General features: G+C 37.4%; 2 protein-coding genes across 2 annotated transcripts in view; one reads left to right on the top strand and one right to left on the bottom strand.

The window, feature by feature from the left end:
• The window catches only part of LOC127623535 (nuclear receptor coactivator 1-like), a 73,797-nt gene extending 65,210 nt beyond the window's left edge, over window positions 1-8,587 (bottom strand). Inside the window, exon 1 of the mRNA XM_052097904.1 lies at window positions 8,117-8,587. The gene's annotated coding sequence lies outside the window, so the exon portion shown is untranslated. The remainder of the gene's footprint in view (window positions 1-8,116) is intronic.
• A 2,407-nt stretch (window positions 8,588-10,994) lies between these two features.
• On the top strand, window positions 10,995-19,389 carry LOC127624187 (60S ribosomal protein L7-like 1). Its single transcript, XM_052098896.1, has 6 exons — window positions 10,995-11,026; window positions 16,744-16,852; window positions 17,588-17,751; window positions 17,860-17,997; window positions 18,140-18,249; window positions 18,407-19,389. The coding sequence occupies exons 1-6, from the start codon at window positions 11,013-11,015 to the stop codon at window positions 18,613-18,615; spliced, it is 744 nt and encodes a 247-aa protein (XP_051954856.1). The 5' UTR covers window positions 10,995-11,012; the 3' UTR covers window positions 18,616-19,389.
• The last annotated feature ends 1,289 nt before the right edge of the window (window positions 19,390-20,678 follow it).

Below are 20,678 nucleotides of genomic sequence, written 5' to 3'. Positions count from 1 at the left end.
TGGAACAAATCAATGACCTTCTGGGACTAAAGGTTAAACTTAAGCAGCACAAATTTCTTCTTTAATAAGTAAACAGCTGATATATTTCAATATGAGAGAGCAGAAAGAGGTGTAAAAATGGCAAGGTTAACAGCAGATACTGTGGCAGGCGTTCTTTGTGGAGAAACTGGTGTTTCACTCACACTTTCCTTGTTACAACATCCTGTACTTCTGAACTTTAGGAGTAAGACAGTCCCTCCCACCTCTGCTGTAAACACAACTCCCGAGGCAAGGGAAGCTCTTAGCAGATGCTGTTGCGTCGCCTCTCGCTTAAACCTCCATGAGTTTGTTCATCTTGTGCAGTTCTTGTGTGCTTTAAAAAAAATAACCCTGAGATATTGCTAAGCCCAGGCATGATCTGATAAGAATTGGGACACTGAGCCCTGGGTCCCCCTCACTCTCTCAATTCCTGCTGCACAGGGAGGGTGTCTGTTTAGCTGGCTTGAGCAAGCTTGCTTTCCTGTCCCTCTCACTCGTTCATTTGCTAGTTCACTCTGGCGTACTCTCCCTACCCCCACACATACTCAAAGGCTGCACAAGCTTTTTTGTTTTCTAGCGAGATGTAGGTCAGCTCTCTGACGACTGAGGCGGCACAGCTGAGCGCCGCTCTCCGCGCTGCGGCAGAGAGACACTCGCACCAACACACAGGGAAAGAACTGTGAGAGTGTGTGTCTCACGATATCACTGCCTTTTGATCACACTGACTACTGATTTGACACTGACTGAGATGTGAAGAAATATAATCAAAACATCAGGGACTGACACTTTTAAAAGACGATACAGAGCAACCTATCTAAGGCATATGAAATTGCTGAGCAGAAGTATCATCAACATGATGCAGATTACTAACCCTAACCCTGTATTAAAAACACTTCACAGTTAGATGAATTTAACTAGATATCATCCTCTTACAAAATAATTAAATTAAAACTAAAAGCAAGGATAATGTTATCAAACTGTGATTAATAACCAAATAAATGATAACTTTTACAACAGACTGTTTATATGACTACTAAAATAAAATAAAAACCGAAGTCCATCCATTTATTTAAACGAACTTTAAGCGCACAGGTCTCTTTTTACTCTCTGAGCACAGACAGTACATCTCCTAAGGAGATCTGTAAAGTCAATATACACCCAATTTAGTCAAACAAAATTGTAAACACTAACAGAATGCAATTTGAAAACAAGCCCACATCTTCTCTCTTAACCATGGCAGGTTCACTTTAGGGCCATGTTTACATGAATCTGCAGCTGTGCTGGAATGTACACGGCTGACAGTGAGCTGTGAATTCAGACCACGCGCTTGGCATATTTGGGGCCTCCAAAAAGTTTTAAACCAGTTGCAAAAGTTTTTAAAAATAAGGCCATTGGAATGAGGGCCAATGATAATTATGTAAAGTCTATTTGATACACCTGCTCAAATTTGGAAAAATAATACTACCAATACTAATACTATTCTGTGTCATGACACTTCCAATAGTGCCAACACAAATATCTTGTATCATGCACCTGTCATCGCCAAGTGCACGGAGAACAAATGAATGGCCACTCTTTGTTATTATTGTAATCGCGGTAGCCATCCGTTTAATTTTCTTTTCCACACCATTCAAAATAATAGATGACAGTCATGGAATTAGCCCACAATACAAAAAAACATATCATTTCTATGCACAAAGATGTTTTAAATTAAAACTAAATACACAATACTCTGACTCTTTTTTGGAACACTAACATATAGCCCAATTCTATAAATTATTGTTTAGCTTACTTTTGGAAAAAATGCTGGCATAATTCCTTGTATTAAATTAAATAAATTACCAAATGAAAAAAGCATTAAATGAAGAAAAAAAAAAATAAATAATTAAAAATAACCAAACGGGAATTTTTATATATGTGTGTGTGTGTGTGTGTGTGTGTGTGTGTGTGTGTGTTTATATATAGTTAGCCTATTTAATTGCCTTTTCTTCACACAAACTTAAATTAACCTTACCCTGTTCTGTAGACATAAAAGTTCTGCACTTTTTTCAAGACTATAAACTATCAGAACTATTTGTCCAATGCTGAGTTAACTTTCAGAAAACAAGCTTTTGAACATTTTAAAACTTTTTACTCTTTACATTGGATAGCATTTGCTGAGCTTCTTCAGAAAATTTTAAGATGCTAAAATTCATTTTAGATGACAATCAAGATAAGTTGGTCCTTGAAAGTTGCTGCACAAATGTGCGGGACATAATGCAGTTGTGATGGTAATGCATTATATTAGATGATTGTTCAAAATAGCCTAGAATGATTCATGCATGTAAACACTGTTATTACACCGCATCAATTTTTCTTCAATAGCTGTGCACACAGCATGTGGTCATTATACTAATACCGAAAGTTTTCCCCACTACTTGGTGCAGGTTGCAAGCTTGAAAAGGGCCATGACGATCCGCTTAACATGTGAAAGGCGCAACATCAGGACCAAAAGATTGCTAATGTGACGTCATCGTGACGTATTACCAGTGGTGAACGCAAAGCATTTTGGGAATCCGCGGCGCAAACAGAAGGCGCCAGACTTGATTGCATGGAGGGAAGAACGCAGTGTTCAAGATGCCGTCTACCTGCTGTGTTATAAACTGCAATAGTCGTTCTCACGATAGAAGTGGCATAAAGCTTAAGAACGGAGAATCCTTTTTATCGTTTTCCAGCGTGGAAAAATAATAGTGCAAGCCATGTTTCAGAGGTGACAAAAAGTGCGACGAATGGCATGGATAGCAGCAGCAAGGAGGCCCAAGATTACCTTCGATAACACTCCACCACACATGATGGTGTGTTCAAAGCATTTTAACAAAGTTAAATTACAGAGAGTAATTGTAAATGTTATGTTTTGGGCAAATAACCAGCGTGTTTTGTTTTATTTAACCAGACCATTAGATTTGACGTTAGGCCAGTGTTAACCGTTAACTAGCATGAAATGGCTAGAAAATGAGCTTAAGTTACCAATGTACTAAAGCGTAACGTTAATCAGTTTTAAATGTTGTACATCTAGGCTACATAGCAAATTATTTGGTGACTGTGTTTGCAGGCAAACCTGCCTATGAAATGTTGGAGTGTGATCCTGACTGGGCCTGGGATATGTGGTGCCTTGTGAGGGGGAGGATAAGACTTTGCTGGATAAAATTGTGGTTGTGTGCTGTGCTTTGACCAATATGTGAAGCCGTCGTGTTAGAATTATACACCATGCTCACATCTAATATGTACAAATGTTTTTTTTTTTTCAAAAGATTTTGTAATGTCACTTCTCACATGTAATGATTTTTAGCCATCTCTGTAAATAAAATACACAAAGACTGAATGAAATTCTGCCTCCTTTATCTGTATTAAGGAAGAATTGTGCAAAATCAGTTTGGATTGCAATACACAATTACATAAATAAATGGTAGTAACAACCAACTAAATTTCAGTTTCTTTACATATTTAACTTGTAAATACATTTAGATGAAGACATTTATAAAGAGTCCATAGAAAAGATAACTGGAAATGTATGAGGTAGGTTGTGGGTGATAAGTCACAGACATGTGCAAGCATCGCATTGCCATAACTCTTCTCTGTGCGCTGCTGAATCCCACGCAACCTAAATGGAACCACTGTATAGGACAGTTCTGATTATCGCAAGCAACCATGTCTGCAAACATTAAGGCTGTCTGCAAAAGCACCACAACACAGCCTTTTCAGGTTGACCTCCCCTGACCAGTCACTATGCTCGTAAGAATCCAGTCCTTCGATTCCCTTTATTTTCTCGTCATACGTCTTTGCATTAGGATGTAGTTTTAGGCAGTATGGTCCGACAATATTTTCTTTAGCCCGCTGCATTTTGTAGGATTATATTCTGTTTTTCACGCTAATTTTTTTTAATTATTTTCATGCCACTAGCCTGCTATGCGATGCCAGCCCATGTAAACGGGCCAAACATACCCATAATTCTTTGCGTTCTGATGACGTTGCCGCCCAGTTGGTCACATGTCTTAGCAATCTCTATACTCTCCCCATTTTACAAAGATATCTGGGGGGCGAACGGTACACAATTAGCAATATACACAGAAGTTATGTATGGAAACGGCTTAAGGGCAGATTTATTTTGCTATAAACCAAAACTTAAACGACAAAGTGTTTAAGCATGACGTCATCACGCACGCCATTTATTTTTTCTCGATAAAAGAACATTTGCATAGAAACAAGCATAAGACGGCAAATTTCACAAAATGTTGCTGGGTGTTTCTGCAACTACGGGCACTTTTGACTATCCCAATTTAAAAAAAATCAACCTCTATGAATTTCAATTTTAACCATCACGGTCTATAAAAATGTACACAAAATAGAATGTAGTCGTTAAGATTTTTATCTGGAACATGTTTATTTTTTATGTTTTTCGGGTCATCTTAAAAAGTGTCCTTACCGCAATGTTACAATAACATTCATTTTATACATTTTTCTTTAGTAATTTCTATTAAAAAATTAATCTATTTAAAAAGCTTTTTCAAATTTGATGCAGTTTTGTAAATACTGATATAAAAAAAATTATATACAAAATAGGGAATTTCATGTTTTTTTCAATGCCATGTAAAAAAATTACAGTAACCTTAGATGTCAATTGTTTCCATACACACAAAAGATAACATAATTAACTTTTTATGACAGATGTTGCAATTTTAATGTGTTAATCATCTCAGCTTAAGTGTAAAAAATGTTTTTTGCAAATGAAAATGTGAAAAAAATGAAAATAGAGCAGTGCTGCGGTAATGACATCTTGTTGTCGGTAAGGACACAATGTTAAACTGCCATGAAATCAAAAACAGGCTACTGTAAAGACCAACAGTAAAAGAACCAGAAAACAAAAGGTATTGCATGTGTAAAAGATAGTAGCAGTTTTGCAGTAAATAACTATTTTAATTAACTCTTACTCTTTTAACTGCTTCAAAAATATTGTCTCCTAAAGTTGATGTTGCACGAACATTAATAATATACTAAACTAACACAAACCCATAACACTAACCGCATCTCACCATAACATTACATTTTTGTACCATACCCAATTATTTCTCATTTCAGACAGAGAAGTAATCTCATTGCAACATTTAGGCTTTTGGTACATGTACAGGTAACTAATTAAAACGAGAACAGAGTTCCTTCCAAACTGAGTCGGTAAGCTTCATGTGTCTTGATGTCACTGGTTGTGGTTCTGGCACAAGCCCAACAACATTCTCATGAGTGTACCAGATCACATCATCCTTCATTGGCCAAAAAAACTATTGGCCCCAACCCTGTGCATTGTTTTGACGAAAGCACAACTTTGAGTATCAACATCTTGGATGATGCCTGGATATTGGTCATTGTCATACACAATTACACACCATTTACCAATCAGCCCCTCGTTTACATCAGAAATTTTTTTTATCGCATTGACTTCCTGGAATGACGGATGATGCTGATGGAGGACTCCTGTGGAAGGCTCAGATGCACAAGCAAATGTGACGCACTGTGGGCTGAAGCAGGTGCATGGATCTGGGTTTCTGCAGAAGCAGCTCAGCACTCTCCACATGATTTGCCCAGAGACTGATGTGTGGATCTGAAAAATATAGTATTTTGGATACTTGGTAGAATACACTTTGCTGGAATAGCCTGTCCGCCATGAACTGTGCATTTTCACACAGTTTACAGAGACATGTTTCCCTGTCTTTGAATGATGGATGTACAACCCAAAATGGTTTTCTCTTGCAAAATTCAGTGTAGGAGATTTTGATGTTTGGCTTCGCTGCTTTGAACTTTAGGTGTAGATTCTTAAGTGAATCAGAGAGTAGGCGCTTCTGCATTTTCAGCTGCTTCCTAGTTATTGTATCCCGTTTACTTGTGGTGGCCCTGCTGTTGTCATCCCTTTCAAGAAAATGTGCCAATGTTATTTCATCTGCATTGGTGATCACAATTGATTGTTGTTTCCTGTGATATTCCAGAGAGTTTGGCCTCTTTTGATTGGCTCTCATCATCTTTTGTGAAAACCCAAACTCTTGGTGTGCATATTTCCCGAGCCGATATTTCTTAATGATCTTTCCTGCAATCACTTTTGAAAGGATCTGCTTCTCCTTGGGGTTGGTCAGTGACTTGTTACCCTCATTTAGCTCTGACATAATGACATTATGAAACAGTAAGACCCGTTTAATTTGGTGTTGGGATGTGCGAATCTGTTGGGGACAGTTTTTTTGAAAGCCTGAAACAACGCTTCCTGTATTTTTCAACTGAGGCCACTGACTTCTTTAGCTTGTACTTTGCATCTCTGAGTTCGCAGTACATCTCTGATTGACACTTTTTTACTTTTTTATGCCCCCTCTTAAAAGCAGCTTCCACATTAGGTGAAGGTTCTAGTGGAGCAGCAAGTAAGTCCTCATCAGATGGGGATATTGGTGGTGTGTTTGTTGATACAAACTTATTTGAGGCATTCAGTACTTTTTGTTTTGCCCTCTAGTTTTTTTTATTTATCCTCCACTGCCTTCTTTTCAGGTTTTTCTCTCTTTTTGTTAGCTGGGAGACAGTTTTTATCTGCCCACTTTCCTTTCTCTTTTTGTAGCGCTCTTTTTCCTTCTGTGCAGATAGTCTGCATATCTCTCTGGGTCATTTTTCATTTCCTCTCTGTATTTTTTTGATCGTATTGTTGATAAATTTGGTGTCATCTAGGGTTAAAAAATGGCATGTTTATATATATACTAATATATATACTAATATATACTTCAGTACTAATAATATACTGAATATTTGTAATTTAATATACAGTAAACCTTGAATTTGTCTCTACCGCAACACAAGGTCTTTACCGCAACACCTAAATTTGCTGCGGTAAAGACATGTTGCGGAAATGACATTTTTGCTAATATTTTAGCTAATTGGAGTTAGCAAGGCCTACCACATTAGTTTTGACTCTTAGCATCTTAATATACATGAATTCAACAGTAAAATAAGTTATTTTTAAAATGTAGTTCAAAATACACAATTATTAAGCTGAATGGTAAGGACGCACAATAAATACTAGAGCAGAAAAGATGATGTTTACCTTATTTTTTTGGTATCTTCTGAGTGAGGTAGTGTGGTGGCCTAGTCTGTCAGCAATGTGCTCAAGAGATAATTTCTGTTTCCATAGAAACTAGACTTGTTTGTGTTCGATAAAATTTCATAATAAAAGCTTTTTTTCATTGTTGCGGTAAGGACTCAAAAGTGTGGGACAGGCACATTTAGTTAAAAAATCATAAAAATGATCAGTAAATAATACAAAGAATTTTAAGATGCTGTAAATGAATCTGTATATTAAACAATTCCATTTGAAATAATGTCAAATTGTAATTAAATTAGCTTATTTTATGTATCTCAACATTGAGACCACAGGTGTGGAACATTAACAAAAATGGTGTTTTGAGCTATAAATGCTTCATAATATTATATTTAATCACATTAATCAGTAATTATATTTTTTGTCAAGGTGTGTAATGGCACTGTGAATATATTTATGAAACATCAAATGACAAATTTTAACATAAATCTAAAATTTCACTGCTGGGACTTAAAAGTGCCCGTAGTTGCAGAAACACCCTGCTACGCATTTTCACTTGGTCGATAACAAAACAGTGCGAAAAGTATATGGAAACTAGGTTAATGTCAGACTTGAGAAGTCAGCATTCACCATGCTGAGTCCCGTTGTTATGACATGTGCTTGCTATTCAACTACTTAAATAGGTAAAATGATACATAGCACATCGCCACATGCATCCTATCCATATTCATTTTTCAATAACATGTGCAGCGATTTCATTGAATGAATGGTAGAGTTGATCATATGCATTTTTGATCTCTCAAAAACAATTATCTGCAAATGCCACTTCTGATTCCACCTGATTGGTAAACTAAATCACGTTTTAAGAGTATGTAGCATTCAGTTCTGCATATGGCTGGTCAAAGCAAGTATCCTCTGGCAGGATCGGCCGTGCCACATGATCTCCTCACTTCACATCAACACAGCAAACACACAACATAAATGCATAACTTGAGTTACCTTTTCAGTCTGTTTTCCTCTAGCAGATGCTCGCTGAACTTTAGGAAGTCTAGTGGATGGTGTTTGCTGGCTTATTCTGCCAAATGGGGCGATTAGTTATGCATTCAGTCAGATGCAAATATTTCTACAAGCCCAGCGCCCACGGCCGAGCTTGAATGTGAGATCTAAAGCTAAATTCTGTCTTATTCTGACATACTAATTCCGTTAATGTGGTGCTGTTGTGGCCGTTGACTCTTCCAGTTGAATGTTAGCTAAGCTAACGAGGTTAGCGGGCTAATTTCAGGAGCTATTTTAAATCCAGTGCGCTGTTTATCTCCATGAAACTCCGTGTTTTTGTCGTCGTAAATGCAAGCAGTTGACGCTAATGTAATTCTGTATACATGTACGGGCTTGCAGTGACGCTGTCATCCGATTCAAATGGTTATTTGTGTGTTTAATTCTAGCGTTGATCTCTGCCCACCGCCATTTTCATCCTCGAGCTCCACAAACAAACAGGAGGATCGCTCACGTCACGCAGAGGATGCGCGACAGCGCTGATCTGTATGGCGTAGTCGAGGTGGTTGCGTGTCGACGCATTATTTGGAGATCGGCTTTGTTGCGCAGGTCTCCAAGTTCGCTTGGTTTGCGTAGTGCATGGACGTACGAATTCGGGGCCCATCATCGCTGTAGGGTAGAGAGCGCGGCGACTCGCGGGGGCCCATCAGGGTATCAGTACTGCCGTTGACTTCACTCTGTTCGTCAGCTGGCATTTCCTTTCCTGAAGGCCTTTATTCCAGGCCTACACTGTGTTTTAAGGCAGTTGTCATTTACAAGGTGACAGTGTTTTTATTTGGGCTACCCACGAAATTTCAGAGAAATGTCATTGTTTAAGAGAGAGAGAGAGACAGCATCCACCATTTTTTTAATATGTCTCTTTCTTAAAGGACTATTATGGTACCTTTAATTAAAGAGTTAAGCTCAACAAGTTAAGATCAATTGTCAGCATTTGTGGCATAATGTTGATTACCAGAACATTTTATTTAGACTTTTCGTTCTTTTCTTTAAAATAAAGCAAAACTGTGGATTCCATTGTGAGGCACTTACAATGGAAGTGAATGCCAGAAAATGTAAATGTTATAATACTCACTGTTTCAAAATTATATCTACTAGATGTGAGCAACATGCGCGTTAACTTGCTATAGGTGTGATAAAATCACTAACCTTTATATGTGTTAATTTATATCACATTTTACAACTTAATTGCCATGATAGCACACCGCCGTTTACCAAAAACCTTTAAAACGCCCATACACAGTTTTACAGCTCAAATAATATACAAGTTTTATCAGAAGTGATTTTATAAAGATAGAAGCTTCACATTTGACCCTATTCAATTTTATTTTAAGTGCCTCACTGTAATGTTGATTTTTGCTTTATATTTTTAAGGAAAAGAGAGAGAGAGAGAGAGAGAGAGTGTGTGTGAGTGTGTGTGTGTGTGTGTGTGAGAGAGAGAAAGAGAGAGAGAGAGAGAGAGAGAGCGAGAGATGTGGATGTCAAGTTAAAAAAAAAAATATTTGACCAATTCCATTACTGGAAGACTGGGAGAATTCGGCCGGGTTTTTACATAGCAACTGGCCCAAAAGTTGAGGGGGTGGGGAGTGTTCGCTCTTCATTTTTGCATATCGCAGGGCCATTTTGTGGTCCGTTTTGCATAACGCGGCAGCTCATTTTAGCTTATCGTGGCCCATTCGACCCGTTTCACGGCCAACCCACTGGCCCGCTCGGTTCTCCCGATGGCCAGTCCACCCCTGATCGGCCCCAAAGTGCGTCGGCCCACCGGGAAAATGTCCGGTATGCCAGATTACCAGTCCAGTCCTGCTCAGCAGCCACATGTAAGATTTGCATAAGGCAGATGATGGTCTTTAAAATACTTTAAATGTTCTTTGATAATGTTCTTATCAAGCATCGTTGAAATTCTGGATAGGCTTAAAGTCATTAATCTTTAACATCCACAAATCTAACCAGCATGTGCTTTTTGTGATTTATTAAACCATATACATTTTATTGCCAGTCAATAAAAAACAGAAAACAGCTTTATTGTCAATTAGTGTTTATGCACCTTTTCATAAAATCACAATACATTTTTGTTAAGTTAATTTAAAGACACTGTTTTGCTCAGCTGTTCTAAGTGTTGAGCCTGTATTAAATAATATTCATAATAATATTAGCAGCAGCTCATTTTACTATACCAGTTGACATCATTGCCAGCTGTTATCGTGACTCTTCACCTTTGTGAATAATACTGAAACAAAACCAAGAATAAGAATAATTTATTTGCCACTGCAGGAATGCAATATAAAGTTGGTTGTGAGCACAAGACAACACAACAGTAATACAGTACAAAACAGGTAGGCTATCATTTTAGTAGCATTCTTTGTAGCTTGGGAAAGAGCATAGTCAAATATTGTACATTTGACAAGAGGAGACTAAACATGATCAGTATATTGGACTAAAAACTCTCTCAAAAAGAAAGGAAACTGGTCTAAAAAATAGTCTTGTGTATAGGGAAATTCAAAATTAAATTAGTAAAGAACTTAATTAAATGTTTGACTGCAGCTTATATGGTAAATAATTTGGACAGAAGTTATGCCTTTTTGGAGATTCAAAAAAAAAAATATGTTTTGTAATGTGTAACTTTATTATGGCCATTTAATATTAATATAAATGTTAATAAATTGTGTAGCAACTGTGCATCTTTAAATTCTATATTCGATTAAATGGTCACATGAGGGTTACGGTGAGTCTGATTCTGAACTGCAATAGACACCCCAAAGCAGAAGGCGGCAGTGTCATATACACACAAACTAGGGGCAAAAACGTCATCTTTATGAGACAGAAATTTGTTGCAGCTAACGCGATGGCAGATATTGGGTATGTATTTCGAGTTCACATTTAAATCGCAAACAATCTGCTTTGAACATCGTATCTATTTTTTCATGTTTAACATTTATTAGTATCTATATGATGCCTGTAATTGTTTAGTGCAATTATTTTTGTGGATGATAGATTTAAAACCAAAGTATTTTGGTTATTATGAAGAGCTTGTTTTTCACATGGAGCGACAGTCAAGCTGAGCGGAGATCAGTTTACATAGTTTGTGTATGTGTATATATATATATATATATATGTGTATGTATGTATGTATGTATATTTGTTTGTTTGTTTATATACACACAGATATATTAGGGCTGCCCCTGACCAGAGACTTTCCTAGTCGACGTTAATTTAAGCCATTAGTCGACTACTCGTCGCACGTTTATGATATTAATTTAATTACTTAAATATACATTTTGGGGGGTATCAAAAAATGGTTTGAGTTCCAGGGCTGAGAAGTTATAAGTAACATTGCTAACACTGTTCTACATTACAGATAATTATTAAACCGTAATAATGAGCCTTTAAATATATATATATATATATATATATATATATATATATATATATTACAAGCGCACTCATGAAGCGAGCCGCAGTGACGCCGGCAAAAGCGGAAATGATTCTGAATGTGTCGAAAAACCAGCAAGAGACTGTCTGAACATTTTGTTAATTTATAGAGAGAAATGAACAAGGTTTTGCCAACAGACGATGATCTCGGGGATCGACGATGTCCAGAGTGTCTGAAATTACTGATAACTTTGATGATGTCAAGATGATATTTGGCTCGTTTTCCCATTAATATATACAATTATTATTAGGCTGTTATTATCATCAAAATAATATTACAAATCATTTGCACATAGACACACAGACACGAGCTTGAAGAGCACTCCTTTTTTTTTCTTTTTTTTTTTGCAAGAACAGCATCTGCTATGAGTGCTGCAAATGACCTCAGACATCTTGGCTCATGAGGTGTTTTGAATTCAGTTCGCTTTATTTCCACAGAGCAGTTCATTGTGACCACAACTCTGCAGCCTATACATCTGTGATTAAAACATAAAATACAAAAACACCTTCACCTCTAACCATGTTTTATATTTCAGTGAATATTATCATCATTATAATTTATTATTTTTACATGTATAAATTTTAGGGATGCACCGAAATTAAAATTCTGGGCCAAAACCGAAAACCCATGCTGCACTTGGCCGATAACCGAAACCGAAATGTAAGATTTTTTTTTTTTGTGTATAATTGTATTAATATTATACTTTTTCATTAATTTCATGAATTTAATGAATCTGAATTGAAAAACTACAAACCAATAAAATAAATCACACTTTTATTGAAAGTAACACACCAATATTGGACAAAAAATATATTAAAACGTTATTAAATATTATTCTTCATTCAGTTCTGTACAAATATAATTTTACAGATTTTATTAACAATTATCCAAATAATGTAAAGTTTTAGAAAACTATTATATGCAAAACAGCAGTCAAGTAATGAACTTGGCTAGCACCTTTGAAAAAGTTTAAATATGCAACAGTAATTTTAATTGAAACAAAAAGGCAGAACACAGAATGGCAGAGGGCCTCTATTCCCCTGATCTATATATAACTATAATATATAATTATATATATAGATCAGTGCTCTATTCTGTTTATGTAAACGTATGTACTCTTTAAGTGAACATTATTGTGCAAAACAGCAGTAATTTAACTAAATCCAACCTCAACTGTAAACGACTGATGTATCCTCAAGTGAAGAACAAGTGTAATGTAATTGCTATACACATCAAATTGGACCGCTTTCTATTTAACTACAAGTGACAGGTTTCTCTTCAAGAACAAAAGTTGCTAAAATTTCTGACAGTCTCTCCTGTCAGAAAGCTCATCAAGAACATGAGATTCTGCACAGAACAGTCTCTCACTCTCTGTGCTGGTGCTTGGGCAGATAAATACCTGTGCGCAATCCGCGCAAGCAAAGGAAAGCGGTCTTTGTTTATGTGACCGTAGTCAAGTGGATTGTAGCTTCTGGCGTAGTTCAGCTAGATACGTCTCAAGTTGTGGTGTAGCAGCGCTGGTTGTGGCACTGCTGTGGATCGGGGCGCTTTCCTGTAGAATCTCTTGCTGTACTCTCTGTGTGTGTGTGTGTGTGTGTGTGTGTGTGTGTGTGTGTGTGTGTGTGTGTGTGTGTGTGTGTGTATATATATCTCTTGAAAGTTCTGCTGAACAAACACTGCAGATCGCAAATTTGATGTCCTTATCAGAAACTTTGAAGAATTTCCACACCGCTGACATGATCGGCCTTTGTTTGGTAGCGCAGTGATAAGGGATCCAGAGTGAAATCAGAGCACTGAGGGGCGGGGCGAGGAGGTATATATTTTCGGCTCATATTTTCGGCCTTTTTTCTCTTTCGGACGAAAACCGAAAGTGCCATTTTCGGCCGAAAATTTTCGGTGCATCCCTAATAAATTTACATGTTTTTGGTTTAAAAATAAATTAATTTTCAATGCAAAATCACTTAAGCAAGAATATTCACTGATCCCTCAGTCCTGGGTTTGCCAATGTAATTTGATATTGCAATATCTAACGTGAAGGAGGGAACAAAACAAACGTATTCACATACATGGATGTATTTTTCCCAGACAAGGAAATACCCGACCGGTAGAGAACGCATAGATAAAGTAGGTTCTTTGCCAGAGAGATGTTGTCAACTGTTGTAAAACCATCAACAACTTTTTTTCCAGTTTCATTTGAACTTTTAGTTAAAATAAATAAAAATAACGTTCAAAGTTTGAAGTCTTGCTTTATTGTGTATGCTTTACCGTAACTCTGCTTAATGAAAATAACCCCAGAGTACCACCTAGCTTTCCACCAGCACTAATTCCTGTGTTCGTTTTCCTACTGAGTTTTTTTTTTTTTTTTTTCTGCGACCAACTGATCAATCAAAACTTGGTCGACCAAGACTCTTCTCATCGACTAATGTTTGGTCGACTATCAGGGGCAGCCCTAATATATATATATATATATATATATATATATATATATATATATATATATATATATATATACAGGTCCTTCTCAAAAAATTAGCATATTGTGATAAAGGTCATTATTTTCCATAATGTAATGATAAAAATTAAACTTTCATATATTTTAGATTCATTGCACACCAACTGAAATATTTCAGGTCTTTTATTGTTTTAATACTGATGATTTTGGCACACAGCTCATGAAAACCCAAAATTCCTATCTCAAAAAATTAGCATATCATGAAAAGGGTCTCTAAACAAGCTATTAACCTAATCATCTGAATCAACTAATTAACTCTAAACACCTGCAAAAGATTCCTGAGGCTTTTAAAAACTCCCAGCCTGTTTCATTACTCAAAACCGCAATCATGGGTAAGACTGCCGACCTGACTGCTGTCCAGAAGGCCATCACTGACACCCTCAAGCAAGAGGGTAAGACACAGAAAGAAATTTCTGTATAAATAGGCTGTTCCCAGAGTGCTGTATCAAGGCACCTCAGTGGGAAGTCTGTGGGAAGGCAAAAGTGTGGCAAAAAATGCTGCACAACGAGAAGAGGTGACCGGACCCTGAGGAAGATTGTGGAGAAGGACCGATTCCAGACCTTGGGGACCTGCGGAAGCAGTGGACTGAGTCTGGAGTAGAAACATCCCCGCATTCCCCAGGTCAAGCCACTTTTGAACCAGAAACAGCGGCAGAAGCGCCTGACCTGGGCTACAGAGAAGCAGCACTGGACTGTTGCTCAGTGGTCCAAAGTACTTTTTCGGATGAAAGCAAATTTTGCATGTCATTCGGAAATCAAGGTGCCAGAGTCTGGAGGAAGACTGGGGAGAAGGAAATGCCAAAATGCCTGAAGTCCAGTGTCAAGTACCCACAGTCAGTGATGGTCTGGGGTGCCATGTCAGCTGCTGGTGTTGGTCCACTGTGTTTTATCAAGGGCAGGGTCAATGCAGCTAGCTATCAGGAGATTTTGGAGCACTTCATGCTTCCATCTGCTGAAAAGCTTTATGGAGATGAAGATTTCATTTTTCAGCACCGACCTGGCACCTGCTCACAGTGCCAAAACCACTGGTAAATGGTTTACTTACCATGGTATTACTGTGCTCAATTGGCCTGCCAACTCTCCTGACCTGAACCCCATAGAGAATCTGTGGGATATTGTGAAGAGAAAGTTGAGAGACGCTAAGACCCAACACTCTGGATGAGCTTAAGGCCGCTATCGAAGCATCCTGGGCCTCCATAACACCTCAGCAGTGCCACAGGCTGATTGCCTCCATGCCACGCCGCATTGAAGCAGTCATTTCTGCAAAAGGATTCCCGACCAAGTATTGAGTGCATAACTGAACATAATTATTTGAAGGTTGACTTTTTTTTTGGTATTAAAAACACTTCTTTTATTGGTCGGATGAAATATGCTAATTTTTTGAGATGGGAATTTTGGGTTTTCATGAGCTGTATGCCAAAATCATCAGTATTAAAACAATAAAAGACCTGAAATATTTCAGTTGGTGTGCAATGAATCTAAAATATATGAAAGTTAAATTGTTATCATTACATTATGGAAAATAATGACCTTTATCACAATATGCTAATTTTTTGAGAAGGACCTGTATGTATATATATATATATATATATATATATATATATATATTTATTTATATCAGTGGCAGGCCACTTATGTAGTGATTAACACTCCAGGCCTTCAGTGTGAATCATGCTATTAAGAAAACACGCTTCCCAACGAATAAGACGCCCATGTCTTTGGGCATCATACATTATGTCGCAGCTAACTAGTAATACCAATTGACATTCACATCCACTCACGAAAGCCAGAACTTGAAACGACACAATGCTCAAGCAAGCCTAATTTTAACAGCAGCGTGACTGTTTGTGAAATGAACGTCTCCCGAACAGACATTTAAAAATCATAATTTTTCATATAAATCTACCAAGGAGGTTTACAATATGCTGCGTTCCATTCAAGTTAGATGTGGGATATTCCTTCTTGATATCTCCGAAAATAAATGCATTTCATTCCCTGATATGCAGAAGATGACATTTAAGGAAACAAAACTGCAATGTTCCCATTGCTTAGCAGGGGTTTGACTCTCATTAGAGATGTCTCCTAGCAACCCAGCTGATAAACAATGTTGCAGTGCTAGCTTTTGTGCTACAGGTGTACATTTATCAAAAGAGATTATAATGATTTATACACCCGTTTCTGCAGGCATCTGTTAAACAAGCTTTAATATCATGTAATGTGGAAACAAACTCATTTATCGATATTACATAATAAAGTGAATGTTTATCACTTAGTATATCTCCCTGAGTGTCGACATGTTTGTGTGACATCATGCACCTGCGTCTCGGGGTTGAGAATTTCTGCACGGCCCTACAAGTTGTTATTCTTACTTAAAGATGCATTTTATTGCACTTTTCCTAGTAGGAAGTGGTCAAATCTAAGTTTAATGGAACACAGCACTACTTTACAAAACGTTATCCGACACTGACTACTCAAGCAGCCTAATATACACTTCGAAAACTCCTGATGATGCTATAACAATGCAAAACGTTTGCTCAAATGTGAGAAGTTTTTCATCTTTTATATTAAACTGATTTATTAATAATTAAAATGAATGAAAATGTAAAAGATGCATTTATGTCTTTTGTTCAGAACTGAGAAAGTGATCAAGCTGGTTCCTGAGAACCTGCTCAAGAGACGCAAGGCATATCAGGCAATCAAAGCAACTCAAGCCAAACTTGCATTACAGCAGAAAAGAAAAGTAAGAATTCACTCCACAAAACTATTGTTAAAGGAATAGTTCACTCAAAAATGCAAATTCTCTCATAATTTACTCACCCTCATGCTAACCCAGATGTGCATGACTGACTTTCTTTGGCAGAACACAAAGATTTTTTTGAAGAATATCTCATGTCTGTTAGTCCTAACATTGCAAGTGAATGGTGGCCAGAACTTTGAAACACCAAAATGCACATACAGACAGCATAAAAGGAATCCAGACAACTCCAGTGGATAAATCTATATCTTCAGAAGCAATATAATAGGTGTGAGTGAGAACCGAATCAACAGTTCAGTCCTTTGTACTATAAATCTCCACCTTTGACCAGCAATGACCAGTTGGTGGCAATATGTGCAACAATGCATATTGAGATATGTTGAGATTAATGGTAAAAAAGGACTGAAATGTTGATATGTTTCTCACCCACACCTATCATATAGCTTTTGATGAAATTACTGAAGTCGTATAGAGTATGTTAATGCCGCCTTTATGTACATTTTGGAGCTGGCCACCATTCATTTGCATTGTATGGACCTACAGAACTGAGATATTCTTCTAAAAATCTTTTGTTCAGCAGAAAAAAGTCATACACATCTGGGATGGTTTGAGGGTGAGTAAATGAGACCATTTTCATTTTTGGGGGGGTGGCGGCTATCACTTCAAATAGGAAACAGTTGTTTCAGAATAAGATTAAAATTGTCGAAAAACATTTTCTAGGCACATAAGGGAATCCCTTTGAAGTTTAAGCGCTTGGAGGAATTCTTGAAGAACAGCAACAGGAGACATCGAGATGAAACACGGCTCGCAAGGCTCAAACAGAGACCTCCCCCTGCTTTGCCACCAGCAAAGCACAGCTTGGTTTTTGCTGTCCGCATCAGAGAGTAATTCCCACTTATGCTTTGTTCACATTGGTGTTCAGCTTTTTGTCTGTTAGGTCACTTGATAGAAGGTGGTTTTGTCAGGGTTTCAAATTTGCTTATTGCTTTTAGGATTAAAGGTGTGAGCCCTCAAGTAAAGAAAGGCATTCAGATGCTGAGGCTGAGGAAGATATTCAGTGGCACCTTTGTGAAAGTCAGCAATACATCATTAAAAATGCTCAAGACCGTGGAGCCATATGTTGCATGGGGGTGAGATGATCATATGATGTTCTTTTGTTTGCTTGTTATAAGGTTTTCCAAAGTTATTTTGCGTTAATTAAACCACTGTCAGCTTCGTTCTCTCATGCCCCTCTTGAACTGCACTTACTTGATTTATTTTTTGACTTAACAGGTTTCCCAACTTGAAATCAGTCCGTGAGCTCATATTGAAAAGAGGTCAAGCAAAGATCAATAAGAGAAAAGTTCCTCTTACTGACAACACACTCATAGAGCAGCATCTAGGTAAGCATCATAATGAACATGATGGATACATTTCATTCAGTGGAACTTTTTGGGGTGCTTAACATAATGCAATGTTGTATCTCAACACGCAAATTTTTGCATTCATATCAATGACTTAGGTTTAAGAAAATGTTCAGACTTCTGTTTGTGTTTCAAGGACAATATGGGATCATCTGTTTAGAGGATCTTATCCATGAGATCTACTCTGCTGGAAAGAACTTCAGAGTTGTAAACAACTTCCTGTGGCCATTCCGTTTGTCTGTGCCACGACATGCTGCTAGAGACAAAGTTGGATTAATGAAAGACGTTGGTGACCCTGGACCCAGAGCTGACGACATAAACAGTGTCATCAGGAAACTCAACTGAGCTAATGGACTCTCATGGAGGCAACCCTGTTGTTGTGTTGCCTCCATTCAAAAAATAAAAAAAACTGAAATCTTTCTAGTGTTGTGCAGGTCTATTTTAAGCATTCACTCTATTTACATATAGGGTAGTGACCTCAAGATACTTCAGAATGCTGTACCTGCAAGGAGAGGTCAGAGCTAAATTAATAAATGCACTCTTAACAGTGTTCAGTTCAGTTGTGGTGTCCTTTGAATAATTCAAATAACATGTTTGAGAACGCATACTGCTGTGTAATTTGCTCATTTTCTTTACATTTTTCTTTTGACCCGAGTTCGTAAAAAGTTTATAATGCATTTTTATTAAACGATGCAAAAATTTACTTTGTGTATTTTTATGGTTTATTGTGATCTTTTCTTAATTGTGGGACTGACTGATATGAAATCCTATGCATACTGATGTCAAAATAAGATGATGTTCTCAGTACCTTTTGAATGTTTTGATGACATTTCAAAATAACCAGATGGTTAGGTCAGTCCAACAATAGTGGTGGCGCGTTTCTGCTGCATTGAGTCTGAAATCTTTATCTTGCTTATAAAACTCATAATTTTTGCACTGGAAGATTAAGCTTATCTCTAAGTCTTTTTTGTCAATAAAGCATGTAGGCCTATCTTGATTGTATGCTGTTCACATTAAGATTACCCTGGTTTTAACACTTTCAGCTGTAAAATTATACTCAAAAAGTGTTTTTCCTGTACATCCACTTTCGCTGTGATCTTCATTTCTAAATTTAGTAAATACTTTACTGCGCTAATGTGAAGTCATGGTTGTATATCAAAGATATCACCTCAATGGGCATGACAGGAAGTGCACGCCGTTGGATGGAGTCTTGTAGCACATGTAGATGTGTCCAAGATACACAGACTAGCTAGCATGGTACCTCCTATTCTCTGTATACATGACATCAGTGGGATCTGTCATTTGGACACCGATGACATACAACTACCTCTCATTCCAGCCTGACAATCATACGGTAAGTGCATGGATCTCGGCCTGCCTGGTAGACATCTCATGCTGAACGAAAGAACACCATTTTCGTTAGACTTGTCAATGATTACATCAGCCAGATATCTTGGGGTAATGTTTGACCATCAGTTGAACTTCACTGATTGTGCAGATGTGTACTCTACAACATTAAGAAGATCAGACCTACATGTGCATGCTACACAACTTCTATAAGCTCTTGTCATGTCTAGAGTAGACTACTGCAATGCTCTTCTGGCAGGACTTCCTAATATGCAATCAGACCTCTTGCCAATGTTACACAACATGGCAGCACGTTTTTTTTTCTTTCTGAGAGCCCAGGAGAGCACGTCGGACCTCTTCATCGGACTGTACTGGCTGCCAGTGGTTGCCCGCGTTAAGTTCAAGACATTGATGCTGAACTGCCACCAGTTCCACACCTATCAACACTTGCTACTTCAAGTTTATGCGCCCTCCAGAAGCTTGCGGGGGTCAAAATCCCTTTCTCTGACTTTCACTTCTATGGTTCCTTGCTGGGGGAATGACCTTCCGAACTCCATGCGCTCAGCTGATTCTCTAACTACTTTCAAGCAACATACTGTATAAAGACACATCTCTTTAGTGACCACTTGACCCAATCTTACTATTGCACTAACTGTCTTCCCCTCCACCCATTATTTTTCTTTCACCACTGCCTCTCACCTTCCTCCGTAGTTCTCTGAGAATTAGAAACTTTGTATTGCAGCACTTCTAATGTTACTGCCTCAATAGAAGGAATGGCTTTAGCTGTGTTCCTAATTTGTAAACAAATAATGACAAATATTCTGCCTATAAAACTGAAAATATCCATTAGATAACGTTTATTATAAGTTAGGTTGTCACACAAAAAACTCTGCAACAACCTGAGAAGGTTAATTATTGTTTATAAAAAAATATATAAATCCTAAAAAGAACGTTCCTAAAACGTAAAAAAAAAAAAAAAAAGTTGGGGGGTAACATTCTGTTTGTTGGTAATGTAATTAAGTGCATACTAATAAGTAATAATTAACTAATTTGCAGAGTTG

This window comes from Xyrauchen texanus, chromosome 30 (assembly GCF_025860055.1).
Source record: "Xyrauchen texanus isolate HMW12.3.18 chromosome 30, RBS_HiC_50CHRs, whole genome shotgun sequence".
Taxonomy (NCBI): domain Eukaryota; kingdom Metazoa; phylum Chordata; class Actinopteri; order Cypriniformes; family Catostomidae; genus Xyrauchen; species Xyrauchen texanus.
The sequence above is the reverse complement of the archived record's forward strand: the minus strand, read 5'-3'. Positions and strand labels throughout refer to the sequence as shown.

What these genes read in the sequence shown, in the direction of transcription:
- LOC127624187 (XM_052098896.1), top strand. An exon ending in GAGCCATATGTTGCATGGGG is followed by an intron (nt 17,998 to 18,139) that starts GTGAGATGATCA and finishes TTGACTTAACAG; the next exon opens with GTTTCCCAACTTGAAATCAG. An exon ending in ACTCATAGAGCAGCATCTAG is followed by an intron (nt 18,250 to 18,406) that starts GTAAGCATCATA and finishes TTGTGTTTCAAG; the next exon opens with GACAATATGGGATCATCTGT.